At 40.0% G+C, this 17026-nt stretch overlaps 1 protein-coding gene across 1 annotated transcript; it reads left to right on the forward strand.

Annotated features, from left to right (window-relative positions):
- The first annotated feature begins 5034 nt into the window (after positions 1-5034).
- On the forward strand, positions 5035-12557 carry CYP1A1 (cytochrome P450 family 1 subfamily A member 1). Its single transcript, XM_069981503.1, has 7 exons — positions 5035-5118; positions 7724-8565; positions 8780-8906; positions 9952-10041; positions 10402-10525; positions 10754-10840; positions 11272-12557. The coding sequence occupies exons 2-7, from the start codon at positions 7729-7731 to the stop codon at positions 11573-11575; spliced, it is 1569 nt and encodes a 522-aa protein (XP_069837604.1). The 5' UTR covers positions 5035-5118; positions 7724-7728; the 3' UTR covers positions 11576-12557.
- Positions 12558-17026: the final 4469 nt, after the last annotated feature.

A 17026-nucleotide genomic window follows, 5' to 3' on the forward strand; every position in this document is an offset into this window, starting at 1 on the left:
ATAGAGCACTGTACATGAGGCAGGAATAGAGCACTGTATATAAGGCAGGAATAGAGCACTGCGCATAGGGCAGGAATAGAGCACTGTATATAAGGCAGGAATAGAGCACTGTACATAGGGCAGGAATAGAGCACTGCACATAGGGCAGGAATAGAGCACTGTACACGAGGCAGGAATAGAGCACTGTACACGAGGCAGGAATAGAGCACTGTACATAGGGCAGGAATAGAGCACTGAACATAGGGCAGGAATAGAGCACTGTACATGAGGCAGGAATAGAGCACTGTACATGAGGCAGGAATAGAGCACTGTACACGAGGCAGGAATAGAGCACTGTACATAGGGCAGGAATAGAGCACTGAACATAGGGCAGGAATAGAGCACTGTATATAAGGCAGGAATAGAGCACTGTACATGAGGCAGGAATAGAGCACTGCACATAGGGCAGGAATAGAGCACTGTATATAAGGCAGGAATAGAGCACTGCGCATAGGGCAGGAATAGAGCACTGTACATGAGGCAGGAACAGAGCACTGTACATGAGGCAGGAACAGAGCACTGTATATAAGGCAGGAATAGAGCACTGTATATAAGGCAGGAATAGAGCACTGTACATGAGGCAGGAATAGAGCACTGTATATAAGGCAGGAATAGAGCACTGCACATAGGGCAGGAATAGAGCACTGTACATGAGGCAGGAATAGAGCACTGTATATAAGGCAGGAATAGAGCACTGCGCATAGGGCAGGAATAGAGCACTGTATATAAGGCAGGAATAGAGCACTGTACATAGGGCAGGAATAGAGCACTGCACATAGGGCAGGAATAGAGCACTGTACACGAGGCAGGAATAGAGCACTGTACACGAGGCAGGAATAGAGCACTGTACATAGGGCAGGAATAGAGCACTGAACATAGGGCAGGAATAGAGCACTGTACATGAGGCAGGAATAGAGCACTGTACATGAGGCAGGAATAGAGCACTGTACATGAGGCATGTAGCACCACAAGTGCACAGCAACACGTCCTGAAGCAGAGGAGCTGGGGATTCCTCAAATAGTTCCCAATATTTCAGCACTAAAGGCAGAAATGAAAGGGAAGAAGTAGGAACTAAGATGCCTCCCTATCCAATGATCCTTATTCCCTATCACTGGAGTTTAGTTGTACAGTTAGGGGGAGATTTATCAAACATGGTAAAACTGGCTCAGTTGCCCCTAGCAACCAATCAGATTCCACCTTTCATTTTTCAAAGCATCTGTAAGAAATGAAAAGTGGAATCAGATTGGTTGCTAGGGGCAACTGAGCCAGTTTCACTTTACACCATGTTTGATAAATCTCCCCCAATATTTATTAAGCAACATTATAGTATACAGTACAGTACAGTAGCAGAACAGTACAATTTATTATATGGTATAATATAGTATACGACAGCATAGTATTTGGTAGTACTGTATGGTATCGCAGGTAAGTATAATAACAGGGGGCTAGCACAATATGTAGTGCAGTGTATATCGGTGTAGCAGTAAAGTATGATATAGTGAGAGTGTGATATAGGTTAGTATATTGCACTGTACAGTAGAGTACAGAGTATGATTAAGCATAATATACTATGTATAGTAGTTGTATATAATAGTCAAGCATGGTATAGTAGAGGGGTATTGCAGCACAGTAAGGTATAATATAGTTTAATATAGCATAGTATATTATAATGCATGGTAGCTTTGTATAGCACAGTATAGTATATAATTAGCATATTCTAACCAAAAGTATATGTTAATAGTGTACAATATATCTGTATTACTGCAGCTGTTTAGTATAAGGAAGTGCAGTATAGCAGCTGTTATGTCGGTGTAGCTTATATATTGTTTTCCATAATCACAACATTTAGCCAATAATCATTTCATTTATATAGCTTTCCTGGGTGTAGTTTATTTATAAGAAATTACAGTGATTGAGAAGCAGATACATATTAATTGTGACAACACTATCTGTCTATCTATCTATTATCTATCTATCTATCTATCTATCTATCTATCTATCTATCTATCTGTTATCTATCTATCTCCTATCTATCTATCTATCTATCTATCTCCTATCTATCTCCTATTTATCTGTTATCTATCTATCTATCTATCTATCTATCTATCATAAACCGAATTATTCGTTGCTGCTGCTATTCCCCGGTGCATGGGGGTCAGTATCTGTGACTACAGGCTTATTCGTTAGAATACAATATGCCTGGTGTCATGTATGACAGATTATTAGCGGTAATTGTTGGTAAATCCCACCAGAAACCTACATGATACAACACGTCACAAACTCTTATCCCGATCTGGAACGAATTCATATAAGTAATTCAATGGAATCCAATATTAGTTGCTATTAATCCGCTTTATATTCGGTTACGATCATTAAAGAACAATAGGAGACCTAATAGAAAGCAGCTGTTAGTTTTCCCGGTAAATAAATGGCATCTAGAGGATTATGGTGGAGAATGTATTGTGTTACCTTATGGGAACACTGGTGGGATGGGAGAATGGTAACAACATGGATACAACACGAAGCACCGAAATGCCGAGGTCTGGAAACGCTATTCTATCATAGGGAACAATGCTCCATTCTATGGAATAATAGATCTTATTGCATTACATTACATATACTATATTCAGGGACTGTAACGAATCGCAAAGTATTCTTTCCTGTACTAAAAGTGAATGCTGGTAGCAGCACCTTTCATGATCTTCCATGGCATCCTTTATATTCCACATTATCTCATCTTTTATTATGTAAATATGTGCAGACTATATATACTATATACTGGTGCTATTACAATTGGTGCTCTTACTATTTCCGACTATTAGGCACAGCAGCGATGCAGTGGGCTCCATCACCCATAGCTAGTGATATAGTAGAGCTGCATAGTAGTCAGCAACATATCATATGATCAGGGATATAGGGATGGCAGCAGGGTATATGCTTGCTGATGGGACACACCTGCTGGGATCTAGGATTACCATGTCCTATGATCAGGGATATAGAGATGGCAGCAGGGTATATGCTTGCTGATGGGACACACCTGCTGGGATCTAGGATTACCATGTCCTATGATCAGGGATATAGGGATGGCAGCAGGGTATATGCTTGCTGATGGGACACACCTGCTGGGATCTAGGATTACCATGTCCTATGATCAGGGATATAGGGATGGCAGCAGGGGACATGCTTGCTGATGGGACACACCTGCTGGGATCTGTTCTGTACCATGTCCTATGATCAGGGATATAGGGATGGCAGCAGGGTATATGCTTGCTGATGGGACACACCTGCTGGGATCTAGGATTACCATGTCCTATGATCAGGGATATAGGGATGGCAGCAGGGGACATGCTTGCTGATGGGACACACCTGCTGGGATCTGTTCTGTACCATGTCCTATGATCAGGGATATAGGGATGGCAGCAGGGTATATGCTTGCTGATGGGACACACCTGCTGGGATCTAGGATTACCATGTCCTATGATCAGGGATATAGGGATGGCAGCAGGGTATATGCTTGCTGATGGGACACACCTGCTGGGATCTAGTATTACCATGTCCTATGATCAGGGATATAGGGATGGCAGCAGGGGACATGATTGCTGATGGGACACACCTGCTGGGATCTGTTCTGTACCCTGTGCTGCTAAGTAGTATAGTTATAAAAGTTTTCTTACTATCCAGCAGAATAAGTGCTGATATTCCATAACCTCACATGTCCATGTCACCAGCACTATATTCTAATATTATAGATTATTAGATTGGATATATCTAGGGAATACATTATAGAAATGATAGGACTTCTCCCAATGTATCTATATAAAAGTTATAGATGACACAAATTACTGCTTCTTCTTTGCAATTATACAATAACTATATTATTATTTCTGACACTGGAATAGGTGTCTTCTAAACGCTACAGACCTAGTCAGGACCTTCTTGTGCTTCCCATAGAGAATGCTTTTCTCTGGTGGGTCTGACCAGCTGTGGAGGTGCAGGACATGATGAGAGCAGTAGTCCGGTGTCTCACAATACATGTGACTGCAGGGTTCTTCATATACTATACAAAGTGTATCTCCAGTAGCAAAGCTAGATAGGAGATAGATAGATACATACATAGGAGATAGATACTATAGATAGATAGATGATGCATGATAGATAGATACGATAGATAGATAGATGATGCATGATAGATAGATACGATAGATAGATAGATGATGCATGATAGATAGATAGATAGATAGATAGATAGATAGATAGATAGATAGATGATGCATGATAGATAGGAGATAGATAATAGATGATAGATAGATAGATAGATAGATAGATAGATAGATAGATAGAGAGATAGATAGATAGATAGATAGATAGATAGATAGATAGATAGATAGATAGATAGATAGATGATGCATGATAGATAGGAGATAGATAATAGATGATAGATAGATAGATAGATAGATAGATAGATAGATAGGAGATAGATAGATAGATAGATAGATAGATAGATAGATAGATAATAGATAGATACTAGCTAGCTGTCCTCCAGTGTAACCCAGGAGCAGTAGACATGGGCATACCCCGGTCCCGGCAGTGGTGTGTGCAGCAGGTGGATACTATCATGAGGAGTACTAATAATACTGCTGCAGATAGTAGATAATCCATGTAGCTGAGTCCGGGGCTGGCGCTCCCCGCACGATATTACATTGATAAGCCCGGCCTGTAATACACTCTGTGGGAGAAGTGACTAGGTGCGTGCCTGTCGGCTGCCCGTGAGCTGGCTGTCACTAGCTGGCAGCCTGCACATATTATCTGCTATTCCATCTCCTCTGGGATTAGCCGGCTCCTAGGAGGCTCCAGGTTCTTCACGCAACCCTCTGTACTGATGCCAGGAGTTTGGGTGAGTGCAGGCAGCTCTCCTGTACTGTGGTCACGTGGGGTGGAGCTCTGGCCAATGAGGAGGCAGGCAGGAGTATATAAGAGAGTGCAGGCAGCTCACATATTATGGTACTCCTGTGGGTACTCTCTAGCAGTAAGCCCAGCTTCTACACAAGAACCTCAGCTCATACAAGGAATACACTCAAGGTATGTACTCAATGCTTCTATTCATCACTTTGTGCTAGGAATCTGTGAGACATTCACTATGCTTAGCTACTTTACAAGTGTCTATGTCTTGGCTTGTTCTGATGTATGTATTACTGACAAGAATATATATATATATATATATATATATATATATATATATATATATATATGAATAAGCATATTCATGACTTGGAATTAGGAAGCCACTGTCAAGAAGACATTTCTGTTGTAAGTCATTGATATTGGTGTTTGCTCTATTTGCTGTATTACAGATCCTACCATGGGACATTAGTGGACATTGGTTGGTGGCTAAATGATTCATACCATGCTGTTGATACATTATGTAAATGAACCTATCACTAACACATCTACATAGATCTGGCAAGGAATAGGTTTTAAGCACCATCCCACCTGTAAACAGAAGTAATCTTAATGTTTCATATGCTGGTATGGTTGGGTTAGGCTGAAGTTGAAATTTAGGAGGTCAGGGGGATCCTTTGCCCCATTACTCCATAACCCTGCAGAGAAGAACACTTGTGAACACCAGCTCTAGCAGGAACCTTGCCAGTCATCAGCTTTAACTTCTCTTTCTAAAGCTATATGGGTCTTACCTGGTGGGTCGAGTGGCCTCAGCAGTGTGCTTATTAGGTTACTATGCATCTTTTTCTCATTGCGAATATAGTTCCAGCTCCACAGTAAGCATGTGCAAACGTAATACAGTACACTAGAAGAAGCACTGTCTCATCTTTTATAGTGACTGCAATATTAATTAGACTGGTTGTTATTATTCTTGTACATATTTCATAAATATTATATACAACGGTAGATTATATTTAGATTTTTCTTATCACATGTAACCTATTAACTAATAGTCCAAAATGTATTCTACTCAGTTAGTAATATTAATGGAGATCATTATAAACACATAGTCACATAAGCTTGGTTTGACAGTGTCATGTCTATAGCATCTACATAATCTAAAGTATATGATGGTCTGGAGTCGGGTTATAGTCAATAGCGATCAGTGCAGAATGACCTCTGTGCTGGCAACTATCCACTCTTTACTGGTTGGTTTAAAAAGATTTTCACTAGTGTCAAACTGTATGGGTTCGGCAATGTTCCCCGAACCCAGACACTCAGCGTTTGATTCCCTATGACTGCAAAAGTTTGAAGAACCCCCGGGGACGCCAGGAAAACATGGATATAGCCTATAGCTGTATCCATGATTCCCCGGACTCCCTCGGGCTGCATCCAACTTATGCAGCCATGGGGAATCAAACAGAGTGTTTGGGTTCCGTCGCTGAACCTGAACAGTTTGACAGGTCTGCTCAATACTAGTTATCACATAAATCTGGATAGCTAGGCAGTCTTGGGCTATCTTCGCACAAGGTATATCTGTCAGTCTTTTTCTCAACCAAAACCAGTAGTAGAACTGACAGGGCAACATTATAATGGAAAGATTTTCACAGTTATCAACTCACTCTTGGTTTTCTTTGAAAAAAGAGTAACCAAAATACTGACGGAAATACTGTGTGTGAATATAGCCTTGCTTCTTTTAAGAGAACCCATCAGGTAAGTTATACTGCTGTTGATAGGACAATATTGACAGTGCCAACAACTTCAGCTTTGAAGTAGGTGCACAAGTGATCAATATGTTAAAGGGAACCTGTCAGGTGCGTTATGCCCTCACTGGAAAAAAATAATGTAAAAAACAGCGCAGCATGCAGTACAATATTTTAAAAGTAATATGACTGACCCCATTATAAGGGTGGTATGGTCTATAAAGAAGCTTTGTTGCCCATCATGTAACCGGTCCATCACAGTTTGAATTCAGAATGCAGATGTAAAACTTGCTGCACGGAAAAGTGATAGTGTCCCCCTTTTTGTAAAGCATGGCACATAATCTGTACTCCATATTTACCGTTTCTCGGCAAATTTTACAATCCTAAATTTTTTTCCAACTAGCAAAGACACATATTACCTAATATCTTACTTCAGATGATATATGTGAGTAGTCAGTAAAGAACTGCTCATTACATGAAATAACATAATTTTTAGAGCCATCAAAGGACAGAAGAGTTATTATTGCAATTTGGCTTGGTAATGGGCTTCACTCTACTTTATGGGATTTCACTTTAATTCCAGGCTTTGAAGATACTACTACTCCTGTCTTCACAACTCTAAAGTCTTATGAAATTAAAGTAAAATATATGAAATGTTTAGCATCTAGAGCCTTGAACAAGCCACCTCAACCAGTTACAAAGAAAAACGCAATACAATAAACTAAGAATGAAACTACTAGCATTTGTCTCAATGACTTTGATATAACTTACATTGTGAAAAAGTGTACGTTCATCATTATCACACATGCTTTTGAAATTACATTGCCAATTTGATTTCATACAAACCCCAGGCTATTATTTCTACATAGAGTATGTCATCATCAAAATAATTGAATTGACTGATGGTTTCATGTTTAACACTACATTATAGTAGCACAATACACTATTGTATAACACATATTTTATGAACCAAAATCATATTGTTTCCCCTATGTGTAACTATCTGTCCTAATATTGGGTCCTTATGTTTTTTTTTTCCTTAGTCAACATGATTAATCTGATCAGCTCCTTTGGCGGGATATCTGCCACAAAGGTTCTTATTACGTCTGTGGTTGTCTCAATCCTGTACCTGCTTATTAAGAACTACAGGAAAAATGTCCCAAAAGGAACAATGCCAGTGCCAGGGCCAGTGCCTTTGCCACTGATTGGAAATTTACTCTCACTAGGCAAAAATCCCCACCTTAGCCTAACCAAGATGAGTGAGACCTATGGAGATGTGCTCCAAATTCAGATGGGTACAAAACCTGTTTTAGTGCTAAGTGGACTGGAAACACTCCGACAAGCCCTGCTAAAGCAGGGTGATGTGTTTTCTGCACGACCAGATCTTTTCACCTTTCGTCTGGTTGGTGATGGACAGAGTCTGACATTCAGTCAAGACTCTGGTGAAGTATGGCGAGCACGTCGTAGACTGGCACACAATGCTCTCAAGACCTTTGCCATATCTCCTTCCATGACAAGTTCAGGCACAACACTAGTGGAAGACCACATATCCAAAGAAGCTGAGTATCTAGTGAGGAAATTTCAAAAGCTAATAGAAGAGAAAGGTGAATTTGATCCATTTAGATATGTGGTTGTTTCTGTGGCTAATGTAATCTGTGCAATGTGCTTTGGAAAACGATACAGCCACGAAGACCAAGAGTTTCTGGACATAGTTAACCTAAATGATGAGTTTGGAGCAGCTGCTGCATCAGGAAACCCAGCCGATTTTATCCCTATTCTTCAATATCTACCAAATCGCACTATGAAGAACTTTATTGACATCAATAAAAAGTTTTCAGCTTTTACACAGAAAATTGTTAATGAACACTACAGAACCTTGGATAAGGTAAGTACTTGCTTTAAGTACCAGTGTTCTGTGTGAAGTAACATTTTATTTTTATTCAGTACTCGTAGTAACGTGTAGTTTCACAAGTTCTACCAAAGTAGATTTGTTTACCAAAATAGCATAGATGACTTAATAGACAGTAGGTGCAGTAAACTAGACAACAGTAAACAGAACCTTCTCTTTTCTTATTAAATACGCTTTTTCTTTATTTCAGAACTCCATCAGAGATATTACAGACTCCCTCATCCACCATTCTCAAGAAAAAAAATTAGATGAGAACTCCAATGTCCAGCTATCAGAGCAGAAGATTGTGAACATTGTAAATGACCTTTTTGGAGCTGGTGAGTGTACAGCATAGTATGTCAACACATTTACCATTAAATCATTAATTGTTACTGACCTCACTGAACTAAGTGTAATCTAATTGATACTAGAGATATATGTGTTATAGGGGAGATTTATCAGGCAAGCTGGGGTTACAGCTGGTGTACACCAGGAGAAAGGTGCAGAACCTTACCTTCTCCCTGGTGTACACCAGTTGTAACCCCAGCTCGCTTGAGGTGCGGACGGGAGGGGGGGGGGGGTAGGGTCTCCTCCTGCACCTAATTTATCATGATTTATGCCTGTTTGCCTCTTAGTAAACCCGGGCTGGGAAAAGGGGACAGGGCTTTAAGACTGACGTACTCATACACCAGTATTAATAAATGCCCCCCCCCCTTATGTATACAGTGAAACCTCTTTGAGATGACCACCCAAAATTGCAAGAAAAAGTGGTCTTCTCAAAGAAAATGCTATTTGCATAGTGTATGTTGGCCTGAAAGTCTATCACACTATAAAGGCCCTATTACATGGCATGATTTTGAGGAGGAAGCAAGCGCCGACCTGTCAGGTCAGCGCTTGCTTTCTCCTCATTCCCGTCTCGCTCTCTCCCAGCAAAGACCATGATCATCTGACATCGTGCATGCATGTCGGCTGATCGTGGTCTTTTAACATAAGCTATTACACCAAACGATTATCGGCCGGAATGGTCGGTAATCAGGCAAGTACGGCTGATAATCATTTGGTGTAATAGTGCCCTAAGTTGTGCCCTAGTTTTCTGAAGAGGTTTCATTTTTAAACTTAATACTGTGAGGAGTGTTCTTGCTTTTCACATATTCCTACACTTTTATATCTACAATGATATATATCTTCTTTGAAAGGGATGGTTTGTATAGTGAATTAAATGTACGCCCAATTTCGCCTAATAAATTGTCCCCATTTGTACTACAGAGGTACTTGATCTTCTTAAAATATGGTTTATTGGTTTATATTAACAATTATCCTAAGAGGTATTTTACCTACACAAACTCAGATTTTTAAGACTGCTACCTTTTATTTTTTTCTTAGGATTTGATACCATTTCAACTGCCTTGTCATGGTGCCTTATGTACCTAGTGGTCAACCCAGAAATGCAAGAAAGGATCCAGAAAGAACTTGGTAAGTTTTTCTCATCCAAAAGACTTGTGTTAATCAATCAGAAAAAGAAAACAATGTAAAAAAAATTATTACATGCAGTAGTAATAGACAAACATATTCTAGTAAAAAAAAGTTAAATAAAAAAGCCAGAAGTATATTCCCATTATTTTTCACTGTTGGCTTTGGCTTGAAAGCCTGCATTGAAAACTGCAGTGTCTCTTTTCCCTAAAATGCTGAGTGTAAAACCAGCCTTACCAAACTATATTTTATGATTGCCCACATTGTCCCTATTCTCTATGCACCTCTAACAGATAATAGAAAATCTGAGCAGGTAATATACTACAATATAATAATAGCTAAGATATTGTTATTGTGTTACAGATCAGGTCATTGGTAGAGAAAGAAGGCCAAAGGCATCAGACAGGACTCAGCTGCCTTACACAGAAGCTTTCATCTTAGAGATGTACCGCCATTCTTCTTTCCTTCCCTTCACAATTCCACACTGGTAAGTGCCGATATCTATGTACATTTTAGAAAAATGATTATACTTCAATATAAATTACACTGACATTTACAATGTATACACTATTAATTTACTGTTCTGATTTGTGGATTACAAAAGAGCTTACATTTGGCTGTAAAATTTATATAGAAGATTGATTGGGTTATGTAATTCATCGGATGGGCACTGTTTTCCACTTTACCAGAGTAATATATCTGTCTTGTGTTACAGCACAACCTCTGATACCGTACTGAATGGTTACTTCATCCCCAAGGGCATATGTGTGCTGATCAACCAGTGGCAAGTGAACCATGACCCGTAAGTAGTTGAATATTATGATCATGTACTTATAAAATTCCCTTTGAGAATATGGTTGCATTTACTTTAAGTCTCTGACAACCTTCTAAGCAAAGGGCCATTCATATCAATAGCTGCCTACTGCTGGGTCAAAGGTGTGCAGCTGACGAAACGCTGATACAGTGTGGATGTTCCATAAAAGATTACAGATTTCATGGTGTGATCTACTCACACAATATGCTACTTAATATTATACAATTTGGGTAGATTCCCTATTGTAAGACATTGAGATTTCATTAAATACAGATATACCACCTACCGGATTATAGCATGCATTTGGCAAACACATACTGTAACTAAGCTACCCCTGTATGATGGCAAAGATGCCATTTTAGGTTTTATGGTGTAAAGTTTGGTTCTTAGCAGAATTTAAGTGAAATTTTTAATTCCAGGACCCAGTGGAAAGACCCATTCAGTTTCTGCCCAGAACGTTTCCTGAATGAAGATGGCTCATCAATAAACAAAATAGAATCTGAAAAAGTCATGATTTTTGGTCTTGGCAAGAGAAGATGTCTGGGTGAGGCCATTGGAAGAATGGAGGTGTTCCTATTCCTCACTATTTTGCTTCAGCAGATGCAGTTCTCCAAACAAGAGGGAGATAAGCTGGACATGTCACCACAGTATGGGCTGACTATGAAACATAAGCGGTATCAACTTACTGCCAAACTCCGTTTCCCTATGATGGCTTCTAATTAGAAATTTTATTGCTGTCTACCTAAACAGGCTGAGAATGGTATTTACTGGAGTGTCCCCAAATATGAACATTTTCTTTACTATGACTTGGATTTAAAGTCTACTGCATGGGCACAACTTTCAAGCTATAGTCTCTGGGCACAGACACACAGACAAAATCTCACTGCATTTTACTGATACATGAAACATGCGTGTGACCTTACAGAACTGAACATAAGCTTTCTTATATTGCAGATAGGGAGAATATTCTGAGAAACAAAGCTTAAGCTATATGACATGTATGAAGGAACCTGTATATCTGAGCAATCCATTTTTTATGTTAAGCTAAATAATGCACTTAGATATTATTGCATATTAACTAAATCTTAATACAGTATTTTCCTGTGTTGTAAAACATTCCTAGAAAAGTTTTAACTTTAACTTTAAAAGTTTTAACTTTATGTATTTACCTGAAAACCAGCTACATATTTAGTAATGTAGCCAACCAAGTCAAGCACTGGACTCCCTTTCACTGCTGACTGCATGGAAGGCACAGGGGCAACTCAACATTGCTTACTATAGAACCTGGTGTCCATGCAATATATTTTTTTAGATAGATTATGCATGTAAAATACCATTAACAGAAGTTGTAAATTTTAGGGTCTCAAGTAAATGCATATTAAACATTATGTATGAAACCAATGCCAAATCTTGCCATACAAGCTTAAGATATATAGTAAACCATATCTGGACTTATATACTCACAGATTCAATTTTGTTAATTTTATATGTTTCTTAGTAGAAACCGCCAGACTTTAAGCATAAGAAAAACATACCATAATTAGCAATTTTAGTTAATTGTTTGTTTTGTCCTTCTGATAAAATATTGAGAAAGATATATTATGTAAATGGTATACTCTTTTAATGATATAATGAAATACCTTGTGAATATCTGTATACTTTTATGATCTCTGTGAGATAATAAAACAGATATATAATGCTGAAAGTTGTTTCTTTTTTTTTTTTAACATACTACAATTAACATTGTAATGATGACCACTGGTACATTATTCTAGGTTAGGTTCAAGAAGGCCCCTTTGGGTGTGGCTAATTTTAAAATGTCCATTTAATTTAATCGAAAGGATGGTGAAAAAAAAGTGCTAACAACAAATAATAGCCACATATTAACATGAACAGTTTCTGTTATTCATTGCATTGTGTGAACTAATGGCCATGGTTTCCATAGACTTGGATTGATGACTAAAAACAAAAAGACTGAAAATAACGGCCGTTATTTTAAATTAAAATGGCAGCCTTTCTTTTACTAATAAAAGACAGCGTGTGAACATGGCCTTGCTCTGCCTTTTAAGATTAATTTATGAATAATCAGAAGCTAAATAAATACATTACTTTCAGTAGCGGACTACAATAGGGGCGTTAAGGGCAGCAGCCCGGGGCCCTGAGCTCCTGGGGGGCCCATGACCACCCAAAAAGACTTATACTTTCAGTGGTGTACTGTCTCCTGGCTACACTTCTGCCATGATTTGCAAAAAATCACAGTTTTTTTATGGCAATTTTGCACAAATCAGGACATCATGACATTATCTATACTGTACTATGAACACCAGGCTAGTGCCGCCATAGTTACAGTGGGGTGGGGGGCCCAGGCTAGGTGAACAGCCCGGGGCCTATGGTAAAGTTAATCCGCCCCTGATTACTTTAAATTTACTGATTGGCTGGGCGGGAGAGAGGACGCCGGGACCTGGTGCAGCAAGGAGACAGGTAATGTATATACAGACAGTGGAGAGGGAGCAGAAGGGGTTAAGGGGGCAGCTGCATTACATACTCACAGTGGTCTTTCAGGTTGTGCCATCCTAATGCATAGTCACTCTAGGCCACGGCCGTTTCACACAGGGCTGCAAGTTTAAAGGTTGTTTTTTAGGACAATAACTGCATCACCTGCCGAACAGACCCCAGGACAGATCTTGGATTAAAAGCAGCTATCCGAAGGTACAAGCTGTTTGGGGGGGGGGGGGGGGGGGGGTCAGATTGTGAGTACAGAGTCGCTTTATGTCTTTCCTGAAATGTTTTATACCTGACCACCCTCTACCATTTTTGTAGCCTGTCTTTGGACATGTTCTATTTTATCAATATCCTTTTTTAGTTGAGGTCTCCAGAAGTGGACACAGTATTCCAGATGTTGTTTCATTAGAACTTTATACAGCGGGACCACAATCTCCCTCTTCCTACTGGTTATACCTCCAGCTATACAGCTCAGCATACGATTTGCCTCCTCACTGCCTGGTTGCTCTTGTGACTTATTTTAAGGGTGTCAGAAATCACTACCCCTAAGTCCAGAATAGCCTTGGGAAGGGCCGCGAAAGTGAGTATCATTAAAATGGTTTTGGAATAATGGAGATAGAGCAACCGGAACTACTCAGACTTGGGCACTCAAACAGTTAAACGGATGGATGGAGCTGCTCTCGGGTACAGTGTAAAAACCCAATGATCATGGTGCACAAACTAAGAAGCAATATGCATGAATACATGAGCAAAAAGAGTCCAACACTCACCGTACCTGCTAATTAGCTATTTACATGCAGCTGTCAATGCTGACAGTTGCATTTAAATAGCTATTGTCCCCAATCTGTGGTGGTCTAGTGGTTGAATCGCCCCTGCCCCCCACCCCCGCAGAGGGGCGATCATTTTAACTTACCCCGCTGAGCCTCAACGTCAGAATGACAGATCTGGTCTGCAGTAGATCAGAGTAATGGTGCGTTTACACAGGCAGATTTATCTGACAGATTTTGGAAGCCAAAACCAGGAATGGATTTGAAAAAAGGCGAAATCTCAGTCTTTCCTTTATGACCCGTTGCCCGTTTATGGTCTGTTCCTGGCATTGGCTTCAAAAATCTGTGAGATAAATCTGCCTGTGTAAACGCACCATAATACAGCCCTGATCTAATCAATTAGTGTTGTATTATATACACAGCATAGATCTCTATGGGAGATCAGTGCTGTGTATATAGATGTCCCCCAGGAGGACTTCTAATTACTGTGTGTAAAAAAAAAGAAGAGGTTTTTCATTAATAAAAAGTCCCCTCCCCTAATAAAAATTTAAAGGGGTAGTGCAGCGCTAAACAATTATTCACAAAATAACACACATTATGTCACGACCAGTCACACCAAACACAAAGAGACAGTGAGCCCTGAGCTCAGCCCCACCCACTGTCCCTACCTAATTGCCGCAATCTGCCCTAAAATGGCAGCGGACAACTTGGAGGCGATCCCTGGCCTGGATACGTGAAACAATAGACAAGACAAAACGAACAAACACAATAAGAATAGTCAGCAATCCGGGTCACAACAGTCTGGCAGCAAAGGTACAAAATCAGGATCCAAAAGAGTAGTCAAATAGCAGGTAATATGGTAGGGGGCAGGCGGTAAGCAAGAGAGGTCAAAAGATACAAGGCAGAAATCAGGAGAAGCAAAGAAACAGAACACACAAGCAGGCAGAGACTAAGTCAATAACCGGCAAGGCACAGGCAGAAACAGAAATCTTAAATAGGACACCAGGAACCAAGTCCAGAAGATGATTGGAGGGACCAGCTGTCAATCACTGAGGCAAGGCAGGTTAACTGTTACATAACCAGAGGAAACTTTGCAGCACAGACACGGGTGGGGCAGGGAAAACAATTAGCAGACCAGAAGAAATAAGACACAGTTCAGACAGGGCAAAAACAAGGCAAACAAAACACAGAATAAATGGAAGATTATGGCCAAAATCGCAGTCTCGGTCGTACCTTACGCTCCGAGGACTGCGCCAAAGTTCCATTCATGACACATTACAAAGTTAGCCAAAAAAAACACTGTCGGGTGCCTGTTAAAGTGTTCAATACAGTGAAATCCTAGATGCATTGCCCTTCTGGGAAACATCAATATGCAAAAAAATCTGCAGAGCCAGTTACGAGTCTCAAAACATGGGACTAGCCAGATATTTCTCCAGGGAAGGACCTATCAAAGGGATGTCTCCAGTATGGAGACCACCAAAACCACCATAATAATTGACCCGCACAGTCAATATCCAACCCAATTGGATGGAGTAGGATTCTGGCTAGGTGGGAGCAATGCCTAGCAGACCAATACGGCAAACAGATCACTGATCTCAGGGAGATCAGCCAAAGAAAACACTGTCGGTTGCTTGTTAAGGCCAGGTTCAGACTATGTAACTGTGCGGCTGTATTTGCGGCTGTAATTGTGCGGCGGTATTTTTGGTGGTTCATGCGTACGCTGGAAAGTATAGGATATACGGCTGCACAGTGCACACTATGTATGAATCTACGGCCCGATCGTAAACGGACCCGTAAAAAATGAACAAGACCATTGTTTGCGGCTGGACATGCGGCCGAGGATTGACAGGCGGTCCGTAAGGAGTACTTCAAAAATAGCCGGCAATGATGCCGAATGCCGATGTCTCTAATAGTTAATATATTAAATTAATAAAACACATTCTCTTTGTAATAAAGTCCCTTTTGTTGTTCAATAATTTAATTCTAACGAATCCATCATTTTGCAATTAAATATACTGTTAAAATAAATAGATATATAAATAAATGTATATTTATATATATATTTATTTCCGACAGTATATTTAATTGCACAATGATGGATTCGTTAGAATTAAATTATTGACCAACGAAACTGAATTTATTTCAACGAAAATGTGTTTTATTAATTAAATATTAATTAGTACAGGAAGCTCCATAAGCCGTTAATTCATATGCCGGCAATAGAGCTTTCTGTACTAATCATCACTTTACTTTAATGAAAACATCAAATGTTTCTTCTAATTATGTTATCACAATAGCATTATTAGAAGAAACATTTAGAATTATATGTGCGCTCAGCTGATTGGCTGATCGGCTGAGCGCACATATAATGAGCCGGTCCGCAGCACAGTGACTTCATTGTGCTGCGGACCAGCGAAGAGGACACATCGGGGTGAGTATAGAGCTCTCCCCACCCCCTCCCCAGCACTGCACCCCTCCCAGCAAGGAAGGGGGGGTCAGTTAACCCCTTCCTTGCTGGGATGGGTGCAGTCTGACATCAGTCTGGCCCCCAAGGGGTTAAGGGGGATGCAATACATCCTCCCTTAACCCCTTGGGGGCCAGACTGTAAGCAGCGATCTGTAAAGATGCTGCATACTGTAAAGAGCACAACACCGCTCACAATGATGGGTGTTGTGCTCCTGTTTGTGTGTTTTTTGTGTGTTTCTCCCTTTTTGTTTTTCAGATATCGGTATCCTGTGGATTACGTCGGATTCCGTGGACTACGTCGATGACTAGCGTTTTTTTAATGTTTTTTTTTTATAAAATGGTCAATGAGGGGTGTGGGGGTGTTTTTATTTGAATAAAATTTTTTTTTAACTTGTGTCTTGTCTTTATTTCTTTACTTTATAGACTTAGTAGTGGAAGC

Source organism: Dendropsophus ebraccatus, chromosome 1, assembly GCF_027789765.1.
Source record: "Dendropsophus ebraccatus isolate aDenEbr1 chromosome 1, aDenEbr1.pat, whole genome shotgun sequence".
Classification (NCBI taxonomy): domain Eukaryota; kingdom Metazoa; phylum Chordata; class Amphibia; order Anura; family Hylidae; genus Dendropsophus; species Dendropsophus ebraccatus.